The sequence below is a fragment of the Sphaeramia orbicularis genome, chromosome 21 (genome assembly GCF_902148855.1).
Source record: "Sphaeramia orbicularis chromosome 21, fSphaOr1.1, whole genome shotgun sequence".
Classification (NCBI taxonomy): domain Eukaryota; kingdom Metazoa; phylum Chordata; class Actinopteri; order Kurtiformes; family Apogonidae; genus Sphaeramia; species Sphaeramia orbicularis.
Window position 1 is genome coordinate 34807378 of NC_043977.1, and position 27877 is coordinate 34835254.

General features: G+C 35.9%; 1 protein-coding gene across 1 annotated transcript; it reads right to left on the bottom strand.

The window, feature by feature from the left end:
• LOC115412487 (interferon alpha/beta receptor 1b-like) lies at nt 1–27604 on the bottom strand. The gene is made up of 8 exons (XM_030125020.1): nt 27413–27604; nt 17939–18068; nt 14276–14457; nt 12328–12488; nt 6787–6940; nt 5723–5877; nt 5331–5503; nt 1–3821 (listed from the first exon to the last, which is right to left on the bottom strand). Exons 1-8 carry the CDS (start codon nt 27465–27467, stop codon nt 3605–3607), a joined length of 1227 nt encoding a protein of 408 aa, XP_029980880.1. The 5' UTR covers nt 27468–27604; the 3' UTR covers nt 1–3604.
• Nucleotides 27605–27877: the final 273 nt, after the last annotated feature.

Below are 27877 nucleotides of genomic sequence, written 5' to 3' on the forward strand. Positions count from 1 at the left end.
TTTTGACATCGGAGATCCTTTAATTTCAGTGATTGTCCATTAACATGAGTGCTGCAGATGCTTTGTGTACATTTCCTCACAATATGCTTATTTACAGCTTCTACACACATCACAACAAACAGTGATAGGATGTTAAGGCATTAAAGCAGATGGAAGTTTCTGACTAGGAAAAAGAAACACAACTTTAAGTGTTGAGTTCAATATGTTACGTGAACTGAGCATAAACACAACAAACGCACACCGACACATTTATCTGATCGTTTTCCACTTATCAGATTTATATTCAGATCCTGTTCAGGTTAAAAAGCAGTCTCTATCTGTTTAGATGAAGCAGATGGAAGCTGTGGAATATGCTGTACACGGAGCGAAGATCATCTTTTTTTCTAGGTTGAATTCAATAAATGCAATAATACCAAGTGCGAGTGCAACCTAACGTGATACAATCAGACAAGAAGCACGATTTAAAACAGATATTAAAAAAAAAAACAAAAAAAAAAAACAGCAAATGACACAAAGATTCTATAAGAACCATAAACAAAGGATTGAGATGCTCTCAAACATGAACTTTTTAACAAGAATGAACACACATCAGTGCTAAAAGTTAAGGTAAGTGATTCAACCATAAACAGCAATTCTAAAGTACTCTTTCGGACAAAAAAAAAAAGAAAACAAAAGAAAACAATGACACTCAAAATGAGAAATCAACTGAAAAAATCTCTTTTTGCAATGTAATTTCAGCACTTTATGGATTCAGATCGGTGTACATCCTGAAAAATCCCTCCTTTAAAAGGTGGAATCTTCTGTTTCACTTTTTCAAATGGACAAAGACATTTTTAGACAATAGATCTATTTTAAAGGTTTACATCAGTAGGGCCATACGTGGCAATGACCAGCACTGCCGTAGACAAACAGTGCAGTTTTTTTTAATATGTACATGACTGTAATATTAATCCAAATTCACATGTGTAAAGGGTGCACTGTTCCCAGTCAGGACACAGTGGTAGAAAATAAGCAGCTCTCATCTCCTTCCCTGTTTTTCAGTATTTAGATAAATATTTTAAGCTTGACGGCAAAGCAGATTGCCATGGGCCATTTATATTCATGCCCGTGAATGAAGAGAAAAAAATCCTGACATTATTCAGAACAAATGTACCCTGAAAAGCACGACTCAACTTTTCACAGTAAACAAAAAGAATAAAAAAAAAAATAATAATAATAATAATAATCACAATTGTTTTTATCATCAGTTACATTTTGCATTTTGGTAGCAGCCCCTACACACACTGTGTGTAGCATTTCTGCATTAACATATGCCTCCTGTACATTACATTTGGCACTCTTATGCCTCTGTAGGACTAGAGATGTAATGTTTTTGGGTTCATTATTTCAATCTAACACATCAGTCCCATGACCTTCCAATCGGTTCATAATAATCCACTAAAGAATTACAGCCCAATCAGAATAAAACATCTAATATAAAACACCTCAATCATCTGAGACAGTTCAGAGGGTTGGCCTAAACCTTAACAGTCCACTCAAAAAGGAACATTTTGGCAGAGGTGGAGGTAGAATCCAAAACCTTACTTTTTTGTCTAAACAGCTATTTTCACAGTTGGCATTTTGACTTTTTATGGTAAAAAACGGGCAAATGTCACTGCATCATTTCCAAGGTTTGGATTTTAGTGCCAGTGCTAATGAAGTGTCAAGATACAGCAATGGAAAAAAATGTTTTCAGACACCCTTAAAATTTTACACTATCTCAAATAGCATCATGAAATGTTTGCGAAATTTTTTTTTTTGTGCGTTTCAAAAGATGTGGCTGCATCGGAGAGACACAGACAAATATTAGACGAATATTTTTTCTTTATTGTTGAGAAAAAAAAAAAAGCAAAACTACTGTAAATTCTTTAGATTTTGACCTCGACAGAACAATTCTTGTGGAAAAGGGACCACATGACCAATACTAGACAGAGTTCAATGGCTTATTTAAGAGTGATTCTTAATGTAAAATATCACAAAAGCATGGGGTGTCCAAAAACTTTTTTCCACCACTGTAGATCAGGATACATAAAACTAGAGGTGACACACTTCATTAGTAGAGAAACAGTGTGGGATGCAACTGAAAGCAGATGGAAATAGTTGCTCAATGTCAGGATTATTCCAGCAGAGCACCTCCTATGAGTAAGATTATGTTAACTCTTTGGAAATAGCTTTCAGGAACACTTGAACACTTGTGAATATACGAGCAAAAAAGTCTCCTAAAGGGTCTATTGTTGCTTAAATAAAGGCAGGATCATGATTTAAAAATTTATCAATAGTTATTAAATTACAAAATCAAATACTTGAGAAGGGAAGTATTTACTGGCACATGGCAATAAATTATGCATTCCTACGGGCAGAAGGTGGCGGTAATGCACCTAAAAGCTGTTTGGCAGCTGCTGATGGTGGAACTCCTTCATAAAAACACCATAAAAATAAGGTGCAGTGCAAGGAAACATAACATACATCTGGGTATCTTTAAGCGTTTGAACTTTGAATAATGGCTGAATAATTTCGAAATATTAAGAAGTATTGAAATACAAAGCTGAATGATGGCTGAACCTAAAGGGGAAAAAAAACATTTATATTTCCAGCATAAAGCATGATTCTGTGTAATGCCTCCATGTAACTATTTAAAATGGAACGTGTAATTAGGATGATTTTAAGTGGGTTGAAGAAATATTGTCCCTAGAACCACAGCTTATATTCGGTCACTTCCACAGAGAAAAAGCTTAAAACATTTCCACAGCGTTAGCTCATTACGATCTTCTGCCTGAAATAACTGCTTGCGGACACGATGAGAAAAAACAGATAAATAAGTTGCGTAATGTGCACTTCAAGTCTATTCTCTCTCACTTTTCATGTGTGATTACAATGATTCCGATGTTTCACAGGCAAAGGCCTAAAGCTGCTGCTGAGTCTTATGGCAAAGACTTGGTCCCCCTTCATTTGGGTTCAGAATGAATCATCAGCAGGTCTGTTTGAGCTGTTTCCTCAAATGTTGAGTGTTCATGAATTTAATGCAAGTTGGGTTTAGGTAGCAATCCACAGGTTTGTTTGGGATTTGATCCAAACTTTTGGCCCCCTTAGGATCCTGAAGGCCTGCTACTGACAACCAGTCCAGTGTGAGAGCTCCCACTTGCTATACTGTATTCTGTACATTTGCCTTCAGGGTATGTTCAGCTAATGCTTTCTACATGTTATCTTGTAGCTGCAGAGAATAAGCTGCTCAGAAAAACTCCGCCCCATTGGCTGATCTTTATGTCACACTCTCACACTGACCGCTTGCATCATGAATGCAGGATTAAGACGACAGCGGAGGGGAATGTACAGTATTTAAGTCAGCGTTACCAGGAGTCCTGGTTGGCACCAAAATAAAAGGTTCACAATCTGCACGTTCAGATGCGAGTGGAAAGTGTCACCTAAATATCAGGTGAGTCTGTTTGTACACAACGCGACACCTCCTCTCACAGGAGGAGAAGCACACTGCACTTATTCCCTTCATTCATTCTTTCTGTTCAGAAATCTGATCTGAAGCCTGCTGGGGGTCTTCCAGGACACGCTTTCACACCGACATGTCTACAATGCCTTCGTCTATGATCAGACGGCGACTCTCTAGACCTGGATCCACATCACGCAGCTTCACGAGCTCTGGGTCACATGGGGTCTGCCAGGACTCCTCAGACTGGCAGCTGGAGATCTGCTTCAGGCCAGAGCTGCTCTTTGTGGAGTAAACTCCAGAGTCCCCACTGCCACCACTGCTCTGGCGACTGTGTCTGCCACTGAAAAAAAACACAACAGGCATCAATGAATTCATGAATTCAGTGACTGTCAACATCTCACAGGGTGTCTGAGAGCATTAAAAACTCAATTAACCCTCCGGTATCCTGTCCAGCAAGGCCCTTACTAAGCACCAAGTGTGCCTTTTTTGCACACTTGTGGAATAATGTAAAAAAAAATTTCATTTAGTTTGTTTTTAATTCTTTTACACTTTTTTCTATTTCATCAACTTGAGCCGTAAATAAAAATACCAAATACTAAATAACTGTCACATTTTTTTAACCCTTTAAATGCCGTGTTTGTAATGTAAACAAACCTTTTTTTTTTGGATGCAAAAAACACAAAAAATTATTATTTTTTCAATATATGACATAAAAAGTGGATCACATATTATTTGATTTTTGCAGCCTGGCATATGTCAATGATTAACTCCAACACTGGTTAATTTGCATAATTATTTTTGGCGCTAGGTCAAATGTACAAAAATACTAGCATCTGTCACCAAGTGTGCGTAAAATGCACACCTATAAATCAAACTATTAAATATTATATATTGATTTATTTTTCTGCTCTAATTTGATTTTATTTTAGTAAATCAAGGTCAGCCTTAATCATACATATCAAATGGAAGAAACAGTGCATTTTAGGCACACTTGGGAGACAGATGCTAGTCTTGTAATTTTCTTTTGTTTACAATGTGCACATTTTAGTTGGTGGCCAGAATTTTAAAGATCATGCAAAAATGAACAACTTTTGAATTCTAACCTTATTTAAATTGTGAAAAATAATATGAAGTTTTTTAAAACGAAGTGCAAAGTGTGCCTAAAAGGCACACCCTGATACCCAAGGGTTAATATACATTGTTTCAATATATTTGTTTATTATATTAGGGGGGCACCCTACACCAAGTGGCCCAGTGAGGTGGACTAGAGTGACTATATTACACATTCATTAGAATTTTAACATTGTTATAAATGGGTGATATAATAAAAGCACACAATTCAATTAATAAGGTAACAGACCTAGCTGATTTACATATATTAATGCAAAAATGCTGCATTCTTGGCATTTAAGTCCCCCTCCCCCCAAAAAAAACCCCAATTTATTTTGTACAAATGTATTATTTTTGCAGAAAGAAACTTAAAATAAGAAACTTATATAAGCCTGCTACCAAAAAAATCATCATCAACTAATTTGCCTTTCATTTGAGACAAAAAAAAAAATAGAAATACCCATCTTTGATTAAACTACCTTTTTTTAATGTCAACCAGCAATCCAAAATCCAAAGTATTAATGCTAACCTTCAGTCTCAAGTCTTGACATATAAGAAGCTTCAGGAAATATATAGGAAATAAATAATATATGCAGTTTCTCCTAAAAAAAAAAAAAAAAAAAAATACAGTAGAATGATGATCAAACTATTTGTAGGTTTTTGTCCCATTGCTGCTCTTCCCTGTTAAAATGAATGTGTGCTTCGTGAACATGAAAGTTACACATCAGAGAACACATACCTGCTGTCCGGCTCAAACCCTGAGTAGTTGACGAAGCGCTCCTCGGGTGGAGGACTGTGGATTTCCAGGAGAGCTGGCTCTGCACAGACCGTCACTCTATCACACACCAGCTCTGATTTAGAATCCGGAGTGAGGAGCTTAGGCATATCGGACTGAGGAGAATCACAAATGTACTACAGAGACAACAGAAGAAGAAAGGAGCACTTCAGTGGGACAGAAACTAACATTATCTAACAATAAAAGAATGATCTGATTGTAAACGGAAGTATGGTTACTCAGCTGTTATGTTTATAAGTTACAAAAATGAATGATTCAACTGTGTATGATGAAATGAGAGGTGATAATAAAACTCCAGTAATTAAAAGCATATTATTCTGTAAGAATGAACATACATCAAGGTATGACGGCAGCTGGACGGTCGGGTAAAATGTTGACTTAAAGATCTTGTAGCACCAAAAGGGTCCATATAGAGCGAATGACACAATCAGGAAACAGATCACCAGAGAAAGCAGGAAGTACAAAACGATCTGCCACCATGGAGTAGCACCTAAAAAACACAAAGAAATACACAACACTGAATCAGAGGTCAGTTTAGATCCTCAAATAATGATCAGTTTCAACTAACAATCGACACATTCACTGAATGAATGAATGAATGTGTGTAATTTCCCAGTTTCCATCCATCCATCCATCCATCCATCCATCCATCCATCCATCCATGGTTTGATCCCACACATATGTCGGGGATTTGTGTCAGCAATTTCTTCAAATATCTTCTCTCACAAAACCACTGGTCAGATTCATTTAAAATTTTATATGTAGCTTCCTTGGGATAACGTCTACAAAGTTTGTTCACAGTTTGCAGATATTTTGATCTTTAAATTTTGGATGAATTTTTGAAATATTTAAAACTTGCCGTTACTTTTAATTTCCCCTTGTGTGACTAATAAAGGCCTATCTCATCCTATCTCTTAACGGGCCATATTTTGATGGCTTATAACATGGAAATGGTTAGAGATATCGATGTAGTTACTGTTGAGCACTGATAGAAAGTCATATATGGACTTGCATTTAATTTGTTGAATTATCCTCAAGTGAAAGTACCACAGGTCCATGAGTCCTATTTTTTTTCCTGTTGTTCTCACAGAAATCCAAATCTACAAAACTCATAAAACAAGAGCTCAACAAAAATATCACATAAGCACATGACCAAGCTTAAAAGTAATAACAGATACAACCAGATCCTAATATTACCATCGATAACAGGGTCTTTGGGTCATGAAAAGTTTGGACCTGTGGACACTCCACACAGCTGCTTTCACAACGCAGAAATGTAATCATAACTTCTCATTCAGCAGGAATTGTGGCAAAAGCTGTGACGTTTCCAACAGGGACTAATACAGAAAAAATGGAAATAATTGCATGTCTGAAATATAAAACTCCCAGCATGTGTTACCTTCAGTCTGCAGGCAGAGTGGTGAGGTAAAAGTACTGAGCTTGTTTTCAGCGTCCGAGCGTGACTGGACCCTCACGCAGTACCACGTCCAAGGCGTCAGGTTGGGCAGAGTCACGACATTGGCGTTGGTGTTCAGTGTCTGGTACTGTAAGGCCTGGAGGACACAGCAGAGACACCATTTGTTGTCAAATGCTACCACATTATTTCATGAATGAATCACAATGCTGCAGTTGAGAGTGGTGAGACCTTTCAACCGGAAATATCAATACTGTTCAGTGTTTAAGTCTACAGTCTAAAGCAGGGGTGTCAAACATGCGGCCCGCCAAAGGGTTCAGTTCGGCCCCTGGGAGGTTTTTGCAAAAAAAATTTAGCTTGAATTAAGGAAAAATCTTGAATTAAGCCCAAAAAAAAAAAAAATCTCAAATTTAGCAAAAAACCTTGAATTAAGCCAAAAAAATCTTCAATTAAGTAAAAAAAAAAATCTTGAATTAAGCCCAAAAAAATCTTCAATTAAGTAAAAAAAAATCTTCAATTAAGCAAAAAAAAAAAAAAATCTTCAAGAAAAAACATCTTGAATTAAGCAAAAAAAGAAATCTTCAATTAAGTAAAAAAAAATCTTCAATTAAGCCAAAAAAAATTTAAATTTAAATTTAGCAAAAAATCTTGAATTAAGCCAAAAAAAAAAAAAATCTTCAATTAAGCAAAAAACTCTTCAATTAAACCAAAAAAATCTAGAATTAACAACTTTTTTTTTTTCTTTCAGTGCAAAAAATAACATTAAATTATGAAAATATTTACATTTACAAACTATCCTGTAACACTAAAATGTGAATAACCTGAACAAATATGAAGAACCTGAAATGTCCAAAGAAAATTAAGCACAATTTTAACAATTTTTCTGCCTGTTCCTCAGTGTTTAGTGTCTTTGTAGATCTGATCCATAATGCACATGGAGAAATGATAAGTGGAAGAATAATATTGTTAAAATTACACTAAATTTTCTTACGTTTTTTAATTTAAATTTCAGTTTTGGTTTTTTTTTGGATAGTTTATACAAGTAAGTATTTTCATAATTTAATGTTTTTTTTACACTAAAACAAAGACAAAGATTTGGAGTTGTCATTATTTATAGGTTATTCTGTTATTATTTTTCTGGTCCGGCCCACTTCAGATCAAATTTAGCTGAATATGGCCCCTGAACTAAAATGAGTTTGACACTCCTGGTCTAAAGTGAACGGTTTTGTATTGGTTACATTAAAAAAGCCAAGGTGATCCTGAGAATATGAAAGGCAACTCCAATTCCAAACAACTTGGGATGCTGCTTAAAATGTAAATGAAAACTGATAAAACAATTACACACCACTAATTTTATGTATTGATCATTAAGCCATTTTCTACCGACAATATACTTAATACTTTATTACATCATGTTGTAGATGGTGTTTCTCAAAATGAACTGAATGTGTAGGTGTCCATTAGAGTCAATCCATCTCTGAAGTGCATTAGCAAAACCACACGTCTGGTATCATCTGTCCTCCATCTGCTGTAATTTAAATGACACTGAAACCTGATAAGCTGCATTTTACATTAGGGTGAGGCTCCATTTTAGCATGCCCCCCCACCCCCCGAGATCTGCATTCAAATCCTCGTTTTCTGTGCATCAGTCAGTAAACTAAAGAAACTGTAGGACTGACAAAGAGCTGAGGTTTAAAGCTCTGCAGTCTGATGTTTACAGCTCCAAATATTTACTGTTCAGTTTTTATCTGGAGCTCTAATCCACTGAGATGTTTATGTTTTTCTGAGCATTTCTTTGTAATTATTTTTTCCATTCACCGGTACAAAATGCTCTACATGACTGTCTATGTGACTGTGAAATTTTGTCCAACTTATTTTCTTTCTTTGTAACTTTGGAAGACAGCCACTTCATTTTAACCCATATGATCATCATATTATCTCCCAATAAACACTGGCTAAATTCACATTTGATGAGGACTGCAGTTTTTGCTTCCAAATCTCAGAAATTTCATTCCTACTTAAGTGGTATATAGACATCTGATTATTGTTTAAATACATATTCTAAAATGGTAAACGTATCTTTAAAAGAAAGGAAAACATATGGAAAGAAATACCCTGTCTAAAAGCAGTCAAAATAGAGTAAGAGAAATTATTTATGTAGATGTGTATTATCAGAAGTTGCCAAACTGCTGGTAATTCAATTTGGAAATTTCTAACCTATGACGTAAACTGAAAGGGGCATTTTTGAAGTACTTCAGTTGGATTGTGAGTAACATAGGCATGCCTATGTTTAACCCGTTTTGAAATAGATGAAACATGCACTGAACAAAAAAAAAAAAAAGACAAGACCTGTGTGTCAGTGTTAACACGCGGCCCATGTCAGTTTGAAACTGACATGCAACTAAAACACATACATAGCCAATTAAAACAACATTTTCTGTCGGGTGTGTTGTGGTATTCATCTAAAGTATTTAACTTATGTGCATCAACCCTGCAGAAGTCTGCCTCAAACCAGTTTGTGCTAAATTGTGTATTTCCTGCCATACAGCAATAGGCAGGAAATAAAAGCGGCACAGTGCTTTCTCATGTGAGTTTCATCCACATTGTAGTGAACAGGAAACACCACAGATACTGTAGGTGAAGAAAGAACATGACATAACCACAAAAGACATAAGGGGAGACAGAACACAAACAGGTGCTTCATTAACAGGCGAGCATTTGTCGACTGTAGTCTTCAGGGTTTTAGCAGGTGTCTTTAGGGACAGAGGGAAAAAGCAGAAGTGTGAGTCTTCCTGCTATAACACCTCTATACGATGATATTTTTACAGGTCTCATTTCAGCGGCTTCGTGCAGACAGTACCTAGTAGAACACAAAATCAGCCGCAACAAGACTACAGGACAAAGTCTGATGAGTCTGATGATGATCATATACTTTACTGTTAATGTTCTGGACAAACACCAACATTTTATTTATTAGTGTTTAGACCAAGGATGCACAATTGGTGAAAATGCTGCAATTATGACATCATAAAAGCAAAATGAATCCTTGGTTGTGTGAAAATAAAAACTACTGACAATTTGGAATGTTAATTCCAAAATTAACCTTATAACGCCAAACATATCATATTTGATACATGAGATTTGAAGCCCTCTACATGATTAATGCGATACTGTTTTTCTTGAAAAAACTGATGTAGGGGTGGGCAATATGTGCAAAAAAAAAAAAAAAAAAAAAATCTCGATTATTTTTCATTTCTCCAATAACGATAATCTGATGATATCCTTCAAAATGCTTTTTTTTTTTTTTTTTTTTTTCAAAAAAATGCTGTAAAACTCTACTTGCTTACCAGGACATCTATGGATAGACACAGCGTTTCAGAACAACAGCTCTATGCCTCTATTCTACAGCGGAAAACTGAAACTCATACATGGAAATTGATATTTGAAAAAAACATTGTTGGGGTTGTTCAGAATGATCAATAAATGCTCCAGTTTCAAAGAACTGGAATTTTCTGTCAATGATTGAATGGTTCAGGCTTTACAGGGTTAAATGACTCCACACTTCCTTAGCCGATGGAACCAGACCTCTCTACAATACTGACACAGTGCTAACGCTCTACGATAAGTCTAAAAGCTATCCAGTTGTTTGGATAGTTCTTGGGTGTTGCTGAATACATGTTGCTAGAGTACACAGAATGTGAACAATAGTCTCATGGGAAAGGTTGTTTTGTTGGAACATGTACACTTGAGGGAGTGTGCAGTTGTATTGAAATCACTAAATCCCTACAGAACAAAACAGTTCATCAAGTGTGTCTGTCATAATTTGTCATTTTCTGAGAGGTGCTGGAGCTTGGAGGATGTTCTTTCACATAACATGGGAAACTTTGAGAACGATAATTCATAGATAGAGTGAGGAAGGAGAATCAAAGTCCTGACACAGACATTACTGCCATGACACAAAGATCAAGCAGAAGACATTATTTTTACATAACATTTTCAGTCACATTGTCAAGCTGTAATTGTCACCATTTCAGTCTTTTACCCTACTGTTTTTTCCTCATATTTAGTGTTTAAATTCATGAGTAACAGCCAAAGGGTGTTTTGTTAGGGAATTGTGACCTTTGAAAAATATAATCAGTTCATATTTGTTTAACTCATTTCCAAATGTGGGAATTTTAAGAGTTTCATTCCAAATTTGAAGAAACTCAGTTAAGTTTTTCACAAGACCTTTGATAAATATTATTGGATTCAAGGTTATCTGAAGTCTCATCTGCAGTGGGTCTGCTTGAATCAGCCTCCTCTGTACCTGAAGACACTGGTCGTGGACCCAGAGGAACTAAGTCGCCCTAAGTGCAAACTGTCTTTGAAATCATTCATGTTGACGTTCATGTTACAAAATCTCCTCACAATCCACATGTTGTCTTTCACTTCACAATCATTTCTCTTTCAAACTAAATTAAGTGCTTAGAAATCAACAGATCTGGCTCTATTAAATGATTGGTGGATGCCCTTATCGCACCGCAAAACTTATGGAGAAAAAATTAAACATCACTTTTAAACCAAAAAATACTCATAACCTTTGTGAATGTAGTCATGATATAAACAGCTGCTTGAAAAGAATAATAAAGTGTGAATTAATCACACACATACTCACTCACTCACTCACACACACACACACACACACACACACACACACACACACACACACACAAAGAAAAAACTTTAAAAATAAATAAATAAATAAAAAAATACACATAACTGGGGTATGTAAAGGCTTGGACTCTACCAGAGTTCTTGGTAGTTTTAGAAATCTTGTTTTAATCAGGGTTCGTGCACATTTTTTAAGGTCAAATTCTTGCACTTTTCAAGCACTTTTAAGGGTCACTTTCATTATTTTTCCAGCACAGCTCCTTATCGCTGGGTAAAATGCATATCTACACGAATATTTGTACTCAGGATTTTTTTTCTTCACATTTTTATCACATTGATTTACAATGTATTATGCTATAAACATCTAAAATTAAGTTTCATAATAGCAAAAAGTTTAGAAATGAAAGGAGAACACAAAGTTTTATCCCAAAAAAAGGGAAGCCACTTGGCGTTCTTCAGGCACACTCACACCGAGACAAAGATTAGAAAAGAACACCAGGCAATTTTCTTTTTTGACATAAAGTCTTATTTTTCAAAATGCATCACCTCTCTGTAAGTAGCTTTGGCTTGGCGTCTGACCTCACAGAGTTAACACTAAAAATAAATAAATAAATCATATCAGAGTTATAAATGCAAGCACAAACTAAAATTCAAGCACTTTTCAAACATTGAAATTCAAGCATTTTCAAGGATTTCAAGCACCTGTACTAACCCTATTTAAATGTATTTTTTTAACCTGCTCCTCTCTTGTTTATGTCTATGATACAACACCTTTCATAATCACTCCTAGGGGATACATTTTTTCTGGTTCTAGTGTCCCTGGAGCTGCCTCTAACTTCATTACCCTGGCGTTTCTCAATGAGAGGTGCTTCTTACCTGTGGGTCTGCAGAGCGTTCCCAGTACATGATGTGGAAGTACAATTTGTCAATGATGTCCTTCATGGAGGTGTTTTGGCTGGTCAAAGGATCTGAGATGTAAACTTCCAGGTCACCTCCAATTACATCAACATCCACTTTGGATGGAGGACCCACAGCAGCTTTAAGTGAGAGACATAACATTTTATTTGTCACATTTACTCTGACACACACAGTACCTAACGTAAGTATTAGCGCCTAGCACACATTAGACGCAGAGAAGATGCTGTGGGACCATCTCTAGATCTTCATCAGTACCGGGGTCAAGGCACTGACAGGAGAATTAGCCTACGGGCCTGGCCAAACAAGTAACGGAGTGAGAAAGCGCTGTACAGCAATACTAATCATTCCATATCTGTTTTTAAAAATTCATTTAGCAGCAACCATAATAGCACAAATTGTAGGTCTAAGCAAGTACTTTAACATGTCATTAAGGTATAATTACCAAATATATAATAAAAACATGAATTTATCATCACTGACAAAGTAACGGAGTGAGGAAAAATATACAACAGTTATGCAAGGTTTGGAAAAAATACTAAAAAGTGCTGTTCCTCGAGGAAAGTGCAAATATTTAGCATATGAGAGTACAATATATACAAAAATGAAACTGATATCATTTTTATTTTAGTTTGGAAAGACATTCATTCATGGTCATAGAGTGAGGTGTTTGATTATTATTATGATGCATCACAGTGAACAAAGATTTTATTAAGATACTGATAAAAATGACGACATGTTTCATTACTATATTTAATACACATCTTGCTGTTTTTATAATAAATACCATTCAAATTTATACTGTATACATTCATCTACAACCTTTACTGTTCTTAATTTACACTGTATTCTCCTATATTTTCTTATAAATCCAGTTGTAAATTCAAGTACAAATTAAATGAACACAGTTGTAGAAACTAGAGATATAATGTCTTTCATGCTGAATAATCAAAAATATTGTTTAGAAAAAAAAGAATTTGACCCTGACCTTCTGTTTCACTTGGCCAAGCCCATATATCTACCTGTTTTTACTGGTGAAGGAAACCAGAGTTTAAACCAGTTTAGAACTATTTTTCATTACCAAAAGTGGCCAGGTAATGAATTTCAACTTGGAGAAAATTATAGAATTTTTTGTTGCTGCTGTAAAGTGTCACATTAGAAAAGGAGTTAAGATCATCCCTATCTTCACTGCAGAAAAATATCACAGATAAGCTTAGAAAGACAAACATCAAATAGTCCATCTGCGTTTGCTTTGCCTGTTAATAATTAGTTCATTCAGAGGATGTCGGAGCCGACTAATACTTCATATTTTATTTATTGTTTTATATCTTTAACATGCAACTTTTTATGTAACTTTTGGTCTACCATTTTTGCTTACACTTAAATTTTGCTTATTTTGCATCATGTTTGTAACCTGTAGCCCAACAGTGGCAAAGATACTGAAAGTATTTTATTTCCTATAGTGTTGGTACGACAAGATGTATGTTCAGTTGTTCAATACGTCAACACTCATTTTGATAAATAAGTCTAAAAATAGTGTTTTTTGACCCTACTTACACATTACATTTTTAGAAATATTTTATAAAGCATATCGTATACTGGCATTTTGCCAAAATAGCAATTTAATATTTTTGTCCTCATCTTGAAATTAAATTAAACCCAAAATGCTGTGCTGCGATTTTATCCGATTTTATCTTCACTGCATTAGTGATTTTCTAGGTAAGATGAAACTACGGTCAATCATGTTTACTTCTGCTTTCTGTATAATTTTAACTCCGCTTCTGTGTAATTTTGATACTTCTCTAAACTCTGGTACTTAGTGGTTGAACACTGTTCTTCTCTACTACCACAGGTTGATGGAGAAAATGCCTCTTGTACCTCTAATATTTTAATTTATTCCCTCTCTCACCATCTTGAAGTGGGTGGAAATACTTCATTTCCCACGTCGAGTGCCAGTCCTTCACATTGGCTCGTACACGAATCGCATATATGGCAAAGTAGTGAAGGTTCAACTTGGTGAGGTCACATGACATGAGTGATGTCTGCTCACACGCTGTGCGCCATTTCGGAGCCTTCTTCATGCGGAACTTCCTGCTTGAGCAGATGGAGACAAAGTATCAGTAATGTATGAAGATATACAATGCAAATTTAAGTAGAAAATAATAAATATGGACTTAGTCAAGGAGATCTGGTACATAGGATTCCTGTAAACAAAAATGTCCTGGCATGTTTTACAGATATTTACCTTGTCCCCTGAAGGGAAGGCAAGGGGTATTGTTTTTGGTTCAGTTGTTTGTTTGTTAATACCAAATTTGATTTATATATTGCAAGTAACCCAGAATACATTACATTGTCATTACATTTTGGGAACAGTAGGTCAAAGTTCAAATTTTTTATGAAGCCCCCCCCCCCCAAAAAAAAAAGTTTCCCCATTTACTTATAATGTGTGAAATTTCAAATGTCTGTAACAGTAGAACTATTGGTTGAATTCATACCAAATTTTGTTAATAGACTGCAAGTGACCCAGAGTAGATGTGGTTACATTTTGGGAAAAGTGGGTCAAAGTTAAAAACTTTTTTGAATTTTTTACATCTTTTTTTCCTCCCATTTACTTATAATGAAAGAGACTTCACATGTCAGTTTTTTTCAATTTACTTCAAACTTGGCACATATATAGAGGCAACTGACATGCTGACATCACCATACGCATAGACATGATGACATCAGCTGGATCGATGCTAAAATAAGCTAGAACACGTGCAAGGGGCGGGGTTTGTTGTACCTGGCACTACTTGTTCTTAATTGTTAAAATAAAGTCTTAAGTCAGAAAAAGTCAAACTTAAGGTCACTGTCAAAATGGTGAAAGTCAGACACAGAATGTCCATCAAACTAGAGGTTGTCAGAATGTGGATTTTTAGGGGCTGATAAAAATGTTTGGAGCAAGAAAAAACTGAGAAGTGAATAACTGGATGATAGCATTCATATCCCTCCCCTCAAAAACAGACACTGAAAACAGATTATACATGTCTTAATTTAACTGAATCACTAAAAATCAAAGTGTAACCTTTTTTCATCCGTTTTCAGTATTTCCAGTTTTGAGGGTTAATAAATAACCAGCCACTATTAATAGCAACTTATGCCAATAGTTAGTTTGTAAAGCACCCTATCGGCATCAACTACTCAACTTTTAAATAAAACTGTAAATTATTTCATTTTCACATTTTTCAAACTCCATTATTTCTGCATTCACATTCCACCGTTTGCATTTTTCAGAGCTGTTACAAGCACATTCAGAACAGAGTAATGGGAAGTTTTGTACTTTTGTGCCGCAGTAACCATATTAACTTATATTTTTGGAAGGTTTTCTTTATATTTGAACAAGTAACAAATCACTACACAATCCCTCTAGTGTGCTTGCCAAAGTGGGGTTATATATTTTGCAAATGGCTCATCACAATTTAATTTTTGAAAAGATTTTTTGTAATGTAAAACTGATTCAATAAACATAATGTTACAAATTAAAAGATCACAAATAGAAATTTCAAACCTCTGGCTTATTTTTATGTTTGTAAAAGTTAACATACAGCTCGTGATTGTCTGAGGAACTTTGAACAAGTAGTTTCAGTCCTGGAAGATGTTTGATAGAAACTTACATGAGACAAAACCGCTCACTTTTTTGCTGTCTGTGAGAAAAGTCAGAGAATTAATCTCCATTGTTACAGTGACAGCTGTCAGATTTGGGAGCCATTTTGTTACAAACTACCATTCCCTCCTGTTTCCTGAGAGAGGAAACGCATCAAACTTTACAACGACAAGGAATAAACATGACAAATCAAGTCACAGATACAAAATGCATTGTTGGTGTTAGTCTGTACAGAACCGGTGCAACAGAAAAATCACTTTTATTGTTTAGTATTTTACTGTACCTCATACAAACTATACAAATGCATATTGGACAAATCATAAGATGGTTTTAAGGGTCAGTGGTTTACCCTATAGTTTGTATTTTGTTTTAGCTCCAGAGGAATGAGGAACTGACATCTGTCTCCGTCTGCCAGTAAAGACTTAGACTGGAGTCATTTCCTGTAAGTGCCTTCGAGTTACATTCTCACCTCTAATGGCCCAAACCAAACAAACCACCAGTGCATTATCTGATGCCACCAGAGGTCAAAAAAATGCTAAACCCACACACAGATCAAGAAAGAAGAGTTTTGGTTTTTGCTCCACAGTTAACATTATCCCTTCCACAGTGTATAACTAAATGTAGCTTTTGTTTGATTGTCTTAAGAATTTCCTATTTGAATACTAGTGCAATTTAGTAGCTTATTGCAACAACCATAGCTGTCGTTTACCTCTAAGAAAATTATTTCAGCAGCCTTATTTTCCAACCTTCTGTAAGTACTGATAAAAACTAGAATTACACATATAATATACAGGGTGGGGAAGCAAAATTTACAATGAACATTTAGTTGTTTTTTCTCAGCAGGCACTACGTCAATTGTTTTGAAACCAAACATATATTGATGTCATAATCATACCTAACACTATTATCCATACCTTTTCAGAAACTTTTGCCCATATAAGTAATCAGGAAAGCAAACGTCAAAGAGTGTGTGATTTGCTGAATGCACTCGTCACACCAAAGGAGATTTCAAAAATAGTTGGAGTGTCCATAAAGACTGTTTATAATGAAAAGAAGAGAATGACTATGAGCAAAACTATTACGAGAAAGTCTGGAAGATACTATTAAAGAAGAATGGGAGAAGTTGTCACCCGAATATTTGAGGAACACTTGCGCAAGTTTCAGGAAGCGTGTGAAGGCAGTTATTGAGAAAGAAGGAGGACACATAGAATAAAAACATTTTCTATTATGTAAATTTTCTTGTGGCAAATAAATTCTCATGACTTTCAATAAAATAATTGGTCATACACTGTCTTTCAATCCCTGCCTCAAAATATTGTAAATTTTGCTTCCCCACCCTGTACATAGTGAAGATTTTGAAAGCATTCAATAAAAAAAGGTATTATGTAAGTGGTTTGTTGAAATTTATGTAATGACACATACGATTGCAGTGAATCATTTCCAGTATGAAATGTGCTGTTTTTGCCACAGACTGAGTGAAGAAATGGGTGGATCCACTGAAATGTGACCCGTGGCTTGTACTGCTATTTTAAAGCCTCGAGTGCGTTTTGAATGTCATGGCTTTATGGAGCTAGAGGTAACTGTATTTTGGACAAGAGGTTGGAGCTGGTGGAGGTGAGAGGGTTCATGCGTGAGCTAATGCTAAATGTTAACAATGGTAAACTTACTATGTGTAGAGAGAAAGCTGGTGTGAGTCTATGGGAGCCAGACAATTTTGGAACCAGTATTTACTGGCTGTCTGTGGTACAGTACTTTGAAGCCATAGCTGTCGCCCCTTGGATTTTTTATAATTGCCATATGAATTCTTGAATTATGGTAAAAAATATTTTGTAAGGTCACTGGAAACAGGCTTAAGACAGTACATCACTGACTCCAAGTGCCTAACATGTGTCAGTAGGACTTGTGTGTTCATATATTACTCAGACTAACCCCATATACTGTGCAGTGAAGGTAACATTGTGACTCTGTGCAGCTCTCCGGTCCCAGGCCCAGCTCAGGGTGTAGTTGGTGTTTAAGCTGATGATGGTCACGTTCTGTGGGGGGAGCAGCTCCTCTTCAGCTGAAAGAAGAGAACCTATGTTTTAGGCGCTGATACAACAACACAATCTGTTACTAAAGATGAACAACCTGGTCAAGTAATGGTTTAATCAAACAAAATTCATTAATCAAATGAGTGTTTTTCGTTTTATATAAACTGACATTGAGTGATGGTGATCTTACACACCTGTCTGAACTGGTACATAATCATGCGATAATAATCACAACTATTTTACATAATGCTGATAATCACCTCCGCTGAGTTGTACACTAAAAATAAATGACATATTTCATCACATTTTCCATTGTTTGAGATTTCATGGCACTCTTCTAAACAGGTCAGACCATCTACTGCTATAGTTTTAATGGCAGATGTCCAAATTCTATTGGAATTATTTGTATATTTCAGTCAATAAATGGCTGTTTGTCATCAGATGTACCATTTGTGTATAAATAGTTATTAGGTTTACAGTATACTACTAGCATAAAATGAACCAAATGATGACAAATCCACTAATGGCCTATTTCATTGTTGTGTCAGCCCTAGTGATCATGTGACAATGTAATACACTACAATAATGTTCATAGTGCACTGTGTACATGGCAAATACAATGGAGTTAGAGTGCAGCATCTTGAGTCATGTGACTGTGAATACAGTTATAGCACAAGGAATCATTTTAATGGTAGTTTCCACTTCACATTTATTGAGATCAGAAAAACACAGAAAACAACCATGGTTCTCAAGTAGGTGCACATAGTTGAATCACAATGTTTGTGTCATTTGGAAACAGGAACTGTGTATCCGTTCCAACAACCCAGACAAGACTAGAAGTGAGACTGGAGCAGTTTAATTTGCAGCAACATGCCAGAATCATTTTAGAAGTAAGTCGTAACATAAGACTGGAGTAAAATCTGAAAGTTTTTTATGAAGTTAAAGTGCATCAAGAACAGTAATTTTATATTTTATGTGCATATCTCTATACAAAAGGGAGTTAAATGCAGTGTTATTTTACAGAAATAACTTAAAATGTTTATCTTTTGATTCCCAATATTGTGTAGCTTCACCCAACACTCAAATCAACCAGAGAAAAATAATAAATAGCTGACTACATGTGGGAAAAAAAAAACAAGTAAAACCTCTGCACACAACACTGCAGCAGCAAAAAGAGGAAGAAATTAACAAAAGAAGCCACTATGAATAATTTTGGCTTTTGGGGGTAATGCACCTGTTTCCACTGTGGGAGGAGTGTCAGTTTGAAAACACCAGTGGGTAACAAAAAAAAAGGGGGAAAATTGGTTAAAATTAGATAAAAGGTGTTTCGATCTCGATGCAGACCTGAAAGCACCACAAAAACAGGAAATATCTTAGGGGGGACAATGCTGCAGCATCTCACTGCACTCCTAAAGACGAGATGGGTTTCCATGGGATTTTCCTTACTGACCCTGTCCTTATTTTCCCTTTCCTTCTGTAATGTGCTTTCTGTTTCCCCCAGCTCTCACCGGCTCGGACACTGGGGTATAAATACACACACAAATACCTCAATTGCCATGAAGACACAACATTGAGAGCACATCTTTCAGTTGATATTAAACCGCTACTATTTTGTAATATCTGTGTGAGAGTGCTATCTTAAATAAACACTAACAATGAATTCATCCCAATATTGTCAGGTCATTTGTAATCTACTTCATCCATTTCTAGGGTGTCAAACTCATTTTAGTTCAGGGGCCACATTCAGCCACATTTAACCTGAAGTGTGCCAGACCAGTAAAATAATATCATAATAATATGTAAATGTTAACTCCAAACGTTCCTCTATATTTCAGAGTGAAAAAAGTAAAATTATGTAATGGAAACATTTACATCTACAAACTATCCTTTAAAACAATGTGAATAACATGAACAAACTGAAATTCCTTAAGAAAATAAGTGCAATTTTAACAATATTATGCTTCAGTTTATCATTTCCACATGTACATTACAATTTACAGATCAAAGTGGATCTAAAAATACACAAAATCTTTAGTAACAGGCATAATACTGCTAAAACTGCACTTACTTTTCTTAAGACATTTTAGGCTGTTCATATTTGTTCAAGTTATTCACATTTTTTGTGAAATGATAGTTTTAGTGTAAATACAGTAAACTTACATGAAAATGCTTGCCTATATAAAGAGAACAATTTGGCATTGTGAGTATTTATATTTAATCAGGTTACAGATACACACAACGTTTGTCAGATAAAAAGGACAGAAAATCACCGATCCCTTTTTTAGTACTGATGCATTTCCCATGTTCTTCAGTTCTTCTGCCTTCAGATTAATAACATTCATCATTTGCGTTTTTAAATGCTGGTACCTTCTTTCTAAACTTTCCTACTTACATAGTTTATATATTTAAGTCACCTATAACACCACGTCTTGTTTTATTTATAGTTGCGGATCGTTCTTCCTCATACCGACTCAAAAACAAACAAAAAATTTTTTCAGGCCTTTCATTCCAGCGCTGTTGGACTTCAGACTTTTAAGGGAGCGGCACACCATCTCAATAAAACTGCAGCTCTGAGTGACTCAAAGTGAAAACGAAATGAAACAGTGACTCAGCCTGATATTCTAATCTGTTGGCTTCATTTGAAACCATTTAGTACACTTAACAAAAGATCAGAAAGTATTTAATCATGACAGCAACTAATCAGGAGGTTTCCACGCTGACGTAACAGGAATAGTACACAACTATGACTACAATTTATTTCAGTTATGGATTAATTGACAATGACAAGTCATCTACAATGTTACTGCATTTAAATCACTCTTTCTAAAAAAACTGCAATTATTCATTCATCAACATATTTTCAAATGACTGGCAACTATAAGTGTACAAAAGGAACACATCAGCAGGGATGGGCAGTATTTCTAACACATATATTTAACATATGTATTTAACATACAAAATATTACTTGTTAGTTTGTTTTTAATTGAAGTGAAACAAGTATTTTCATATCTTGTATCAAAAGACAAACTTTCTGTATTCGTACGACACTGTAAGATACTTTGTGTACAGTGGCGGCTGCTCGTCTTTCAGACAGGGGAAGCTCATTGTCGGCTTACATCAAAAAAACAAAAAACAAACAAAGTCAAGTTATTTAAACATACATTCAGCCCTCCGTTCCTTTTTAAGAAAATGGTCAGTAACCTTATCGTACCAACTAGGCGTCTTTTCCAGGGACTGGACCAGTGTCCTCTCTGCTTAGATTGCCTTGGCCCATTGTGTTGTGGGTGTAAGACTTCAGCCTTTTTAAACAACAGATGCTCCTTTCACTCCGACCTAGCCGACAGTTCGATTGATTTAACTATCTACAAAATGATATTAAACTCGAACAAGAAATGATTAAATTATGTAACTGAAACAAGAAAACGCTGAAATTATATTAAATTGAAACAAGGAAGTCCAATAAGTGTGTTTTATTTACAGTGCAAGAAATGAACGAGTAATTTCGTAGTGGTTTCTCTCATTTCACAGCAGAATGTGCGACGGTATTAAACTGAACTGTGTTAGTGAAGGAGTAGATCTGAAAATAGCTGTCAATCAAACGGGATTCAGCCTTTCGACTGATCCTCCAATCAGCACGTGGGATTCTGGCGTCCAGCCCGGCCGAGCTCCGCCCACAGCTCCATTCACCCCCAGAGACGCCCGGTGTACAGGGGTGGGACAACATCGTGGCATTTATCCAATTACCGTCCAGTTTTGAGGCAATGAAAAAAACTGTTCCACTCAGTCCCATTGAAGCCCATAGACGCCCGCAGTCTACGGACAAATGCACTGAGCAGAGATGTGTGAGAAAACAGCGCAACGGGAATGTATGAGAAGTGAACAACATCGCGTCCGTTGATTTGTGATAAAGCTGATTCTGAACGAAGTCATCTTTAAGATGAACGTGTTCTAACACATTTGTAGTCAATAAAATGTCAACACAACCGTACATATTTAACCATTTAATTTTCGTAATTTTAGGGGAAGCCGAGCTTCCCTTGCAGTCTATGAGAAATCGCCACTGTTTGTGTAAGACCTTAACATGATGAGGACATAATGTGCAAAGCAGTTACTAGGGTTAGAAATATGTTAAATTTGCCCAGACATGTTGAGATCTGTACACTGGAGAGTTGATTCAGTCAAAGGTGAGTAACCGTGACTAATGTTTTTAGTGAATTTCTCAAATTAATTACAATAATGCCACGATCTTTATGTCGTTGCCATCAGTATGTCATCCTTGGAAAGTTTCTATTAAATGCAACATTAGGTGTGTAGCCCTGGCTAAGGCTAAATATTTACTTTGAAGGCCAATGGGGTCTATGCACAGCCCCAGTACTTCCTGAATTTAAGGCAGCTCCTTTATTTCCTGTCTTTCATTATTGGACACACTGATTCATCCAGGTGTGTCTGCTACTTCTTGTTGAGACTACTGTGGTCAGACACACCTGGATTAATCAGTACATCTTGTGTGTTACTTTATTAGTTTTTTTTTCAAAATACAACTTTGTTACATTATTTCAGTGTGTGTATAAGTACTTTTTGAACATTCTGAGCACATTTCAACAATACCGTGATAAGAATAATAACCGTGACAATTTTGGTCACAATGACCGTGATAGGAAATTTTCATATTGTTACATCCTTACTTCTGTCTCACGACCAGTGAGAGTTGTACACGATAAAGATTTTCACTGTTTGACTCCTTATTTACTGATAGAAGGAGATGCACAAAACACAAATGTATTTTTTCTATGCAACGGTATTGTGATTAAACACACACACACAAAAAATATTTAACTACTGAAAATGGATAAAAAGACCATCTGGTTCAAAACAGACCTGAAGTCTACCATTTTAAAGTGGGTTAAAATGTTGCTGAGCATTAAAAAGAATAGATTAGGAGACATTAAAGAGTTATATGCCATAAGAATATATTAAGGTCTCAGTAGTAACAGACATGTCAACATACTGATCTGTCAATTGAATGGTTTATGAAATGTTTTATTAGTCAGACTCCCCTGACTGTGTCTGCTTTATCACCTCATTTGTTTAATTCATGAAGAAATAGGTCCAATAAACTGTTACATAAAAGCTCTGTAAAGTGAGATCATGCTCCCTAAAAAAAGAAGCATTTCAGTCCGTTTCAAAATACATTAGTTGACATACATTTACAAAACAGGTATTTAGTATTTATTTAATTTTATGTTTTTGCCCAGTCTTCCATATCAGGCTCTTACATCATGAAGGCATAAACTCATAAAACCACCGATAACCAGTCTACACATCTATTCACAATAATTACATTTATACATCATGAAGGAGATGAAAACCAAATAGTTTTCAAATCACAGACATTTTATCACTCCATAATCATGTTTACTCCAAGGTCAGGAAAAGCTCGGATGCAGACTGAAAACTCCCCTCGGTAAAAAAAGAAAGAAGGCCTCGGGGGAGTGATGTTTCTATCACAGGATCCTGAACACAGGAAACAGAACAAGCCCGAAAAGCAGCTTTCTTTATTTTTTACAACTTCGATCAAACCACATTTTTCATGACCTAAAACCACAACAGAGTATCTTTGTTTAACTTTGACCTGTACCAGCTTTGTATTTTGAATATCAGAATAATGCAAATGCGAAATAAAACCAAATTTATTTTTCATGACCTAAAACAACAACAGAGTATCTTTGTTTAACTTTGACCTGTACCAGCTTTGTATTTTGAATACCAGAATAATGCAAATGCGAAATAAAACCAAATTTATTTTTCATGACCTAAAACCCCAACAGGGTATCTTTGGCAACGTTCAGACTGCAGCCAAATGTGGACCAAATCCAATTTTTTGCCACTATTTGACCTGTATCTGACCGGTTCAAGACAGTTTGAATGGCACAAATCCGATTTTTTTCAAATCCAACCCAGGCCACTTTCATATGTGGTCCTAAATCCGATACATACCGGATATTTTGCAACGCGATGCGAGTCTGAACGGCCAGGTCACATTTATCCAACCTGTACATCATTGAAATGCCAATACAGCCCGACTGCAACACGCTTGCAAACAGATATATTTAAACTTTCTTCTTGTCTTTCGAAAATTATGAATGAAGTCTGTGTCAGTGAAGCCGCTAACATCACTATCCCACCACCCCTGACTCCAACTCCACTGCCATTGCACCACAAAAGGCCATAGCAAAAAAACAGGCTCTCCTCTTTTTTTAATCTTCTACTTAAAATTATTTGACAGTAATGGTGCTGACTTTGGTAGTAGAGAAACGTTATCAGTGCCACACACACGTCAACACCAGATGCCTCCATATTTACTTCCGTAAACACAGTGTGTGCTGCGCGGACATGAATTATGCCAGGACGTCTTTTGCACATGCAGGTCACTTCAGGGTCACATTCAGTTTATACTGAGAATTGATAGAAGTCGCATTTAATTTGTAATATGAACAAGCACACAAAAAAATCGGATTTCACAAAAAAATCCGAATTGTGCATTAAGAGCTGCTGTCTGAATGTAGCCTTTGTCTCACACTGACCTGTACCGGCTTTGTATTTTGAATATTAGAATAATGCAAATGCAAAATAAAACCCACATCCATATACAGACCAGCAGTAAGTGTACTGAAATTTAGATGTCAGATGACTGCAGAAGATTAGTGAAGACCACAGCTGTGGGATAAGTATTTATTTTTGTCATTGGGATATAAACATGCGCAATAAACACTGGTCTGAAACATTACAGAACTGATACTGGCTTTTGTCCATGTTCTTCATTCTGAAGGAATTTAGGAAAACTATTTATTTTATTGACATTTTTAAGTGGTTTGCAGTGATTGAGAAGTATGTAAATCTTCTTTCAAGTTGCTTTTGAAGGACCACATCAAATTCCTAAAACTTTAGTAACAAGCCTGTTTTAAAAGTGTAAGGACTAGAAAGTACATATTTTTGTGTTAAAATGTAGAGTACAGGTCAGGCACATAACGATTCTAAATAAGTCAGGTAACATGGCGTTTGTACTTTGTTACTTCCACTTACAAAGCAGACAAATGCAAAAAAATCTGATAAAACACTATACTTTCGTTATTAACTAGATTTTTGTCTTCAACATCACAACATTAGTCGCTTTTCCATTGGACATCTGCGCAAAACTTTACCAATATTTACTAAATTTAAAAAAAACAGAAGTGTGCAATGTCAGTTTTTCCATTAAATCACAAATGCAATGATTTGTTTATTTATTATCGTAAGATGACACGAAAAGTCATTCCATAAACATGCAGACGAATGTAAATATCATGTTGATTTACAGATCTATTCATTATTATTATGATAATATATTACCCCTCTATCCCGTACTAAATTAAAAAATGATTCAGTTTCCTGGTGTGTCCACACATACTGCACCATGTTTCTTTTACTCTTCTTCTTCGCTTGTTACGCCTGTGAAAATCAGTTTTTTTTATTCATGTGACTCTAACTGCGGAGAAAAAGTCTTTCCATTGCAGTTTTGCGTGATATACCAATTGTGCTACGCCTGAAAAACCACCTCTTGCCAGTGCAAAAACTTTTAATTGAAAAACGAGAGTTTTGGTGAAATTGTTGTGTTTCCACTAGGTAAATTTTTATGTGCGAGTTATATTCATGCAATTTGAGGGTCAATGGAAAACCAACTATTGATGCCTTCGGATGCTCTACTGCCTGGCTCTAAAAACATCCATATTGTCATGTTCATATTGTCCGAGTGTTTTCACAAAATTGAACAATGTTATCACACACAGCAGATTTTCCCTCATACTGTGTGTGTTGTTGCTCTATACCAGATTTTCCCTGTTAGTTAATCCCCTCTCCTGCTGTGCTTCTGTTTGCACCTGGAAGCCTTACAACACACAGATAGTTGGGTTTAAAACTGACGAGAGCTGGAAATATAACTTCTTAATGTTATTATTTACAAATCTCATGTCCCGGTGTTTAATTTACAATAGAAAACAAAAACAGTAAAATCTTAAACTGATAAAATATACCGTTAATGTTGTGCTGAATTTACATGTTAATGTTGAATTTGATGGCGGCCACACATATACTAAACGTTGGGACAGAGCCATCATGTTTTACCACTGTGGAACATCCCCTCCTCTATTCACAAGTGTTTACAAAGGGAACCGAGGATAACAGTTCCAGAAATTTGACTGGATCATGTTCACATATGTCCTCTTTTTTACATGTTAAAGCTTTAACCTGCATTTGTAGAGGATTGTGTTCAGAGAGAGATTTCTGGAAAGTGTTCCTAAACCCAAGTAGTGTTCCATTACAGACATCTGCCTGTTTTTAAAGCAGGACTGCCTGAAGATCACAGGCACCCAGTGTTGATTCTGGCTTTGCCCCTTGTGAACAGAGATTTGTCCAGATTATCTGAATGTTTTGATTATTTACCATAGATGATGAGATATTAAAAGTCTTTGCAATTTTACATTGAGGAAGACTATTCTGAATTTCGACACAATTTGTGTATATATATATATATATATATATATATATATATATATACACACACACACACACACACACACATCAGTGAACCTCTAACCATATTTCTCTCAGTCAGCTGATTTGTTTAAGTGTAACTTGTTTTTCTAGCCGCTTGTTTCGTTTTCCTAACCCAACTTTTTGGAGACATATTACTGCCTTCAAATTTGAAATTAACTTATTGTTTTAATTTTCATTTTGCACAGGATACCATTGCCATACTTTGACAAGTTTAGCAATTAATAAGTATATGAGATCTGAGTAGATATTCAATAGGCTTCGGTAACTTATCGAAAGAAAAATGTAGCAATAACTAACAATAAACTGGTTTCACCTTACTTGTAAAACATGATTGATGCTCTTTAAATTGACAGTAACAATTTTACAGCATAAAGAAACTTTATGTAAGCAGCTAAACATGTCAACTGTATTTGTGTTCCTATATGAGCTCTTATTCTGTTTATTTTTAGTGGGATTTTAACAAAAACCACTGCAGGATCAACATTAGTATTCATCTGATTTTTTAGATATTAGAGGGATTTCGCAAGAAAAAAAATGTACGTAGACAACGATACGAACAATATTGTATAGGCTGCTACTGACTAGCTTAATAACTGCGGCTCATCCTTATTTCGACTGACATGAAAAGGGGTTAAATGTCTTTATACTAATAGCTGGCAGTTAATTTTACCCATTTCTCTGAGGTGAGTGAAGTGACATTACGCTAGCTTGCAAGACAATACGAGCCAAACACAAACTGAAAGGAAACAGACAGACGTTAGCATGCTACCACTGACTTACCGAAGCTGGTCCGCAGGCACAAGAACAGAAAAAAGACGGAAAAAGCAGCGGCCATGGTTGGATTTCAGGTGAGGTACAGACGGCTGACCTTCTCCACACACTGGTCTTCATGTACTCATCGTTCTGGAAGATAGCACGTTCTGGCACGATTCACACGGACGAACAGTTTCCGCGTCTTCTTCTTCCTCGTCTTCTTATGCTGCGGCTGCTGCTTCGTCTTCTTCTTCTTTGGTTTTGAATGTCAGCAGGCACTCGACTTCACATGCGCATTAGCGCCACCTACCGAACTGGAGGCCAATTTGTTAACTCATGCAGGGCACAAATTTGCGAAATGCAGGATGGTAGGGGACGGTACCGCCTTTCTTGCCTCTTATTGGCTAGAGAAGCTCTTCTCCGATTGGCTACTTGATATGGCAGTTAACTCATATGTAAGGCAGGCTGTCAGCTGCCACTCAAGCTGTCAGG

What these genes read in the sequence shown, in the direction of transcription:
- LOC115412487 (XM_030125020.1), bottom strand. Translation starts at nt 27,467, where the DNA reads ATGGCCGCTGCTTTTTCCGTCTTTTTTCTGTTCTTGTGCCTGCGGACC. An exon ending in GTGCCTGCGGACCAGCTTCG is followed by an intron (nt 18,069 to 27,412) that starts GTAAGTCAGTGG and finishes CTCTTCTTTCAG; the next exon opens with CTGAAGAGGAGCTGCTCCCC. An exon ending in ACTCTGCCTGCAGACTGAAG is followed by an intron (nt 5,878 to 6,786) that starts GTAACACATGCT and finishes TGTGTTTTTTAG; the next exon opens with GTGCTACTCCATGGTGGCAG.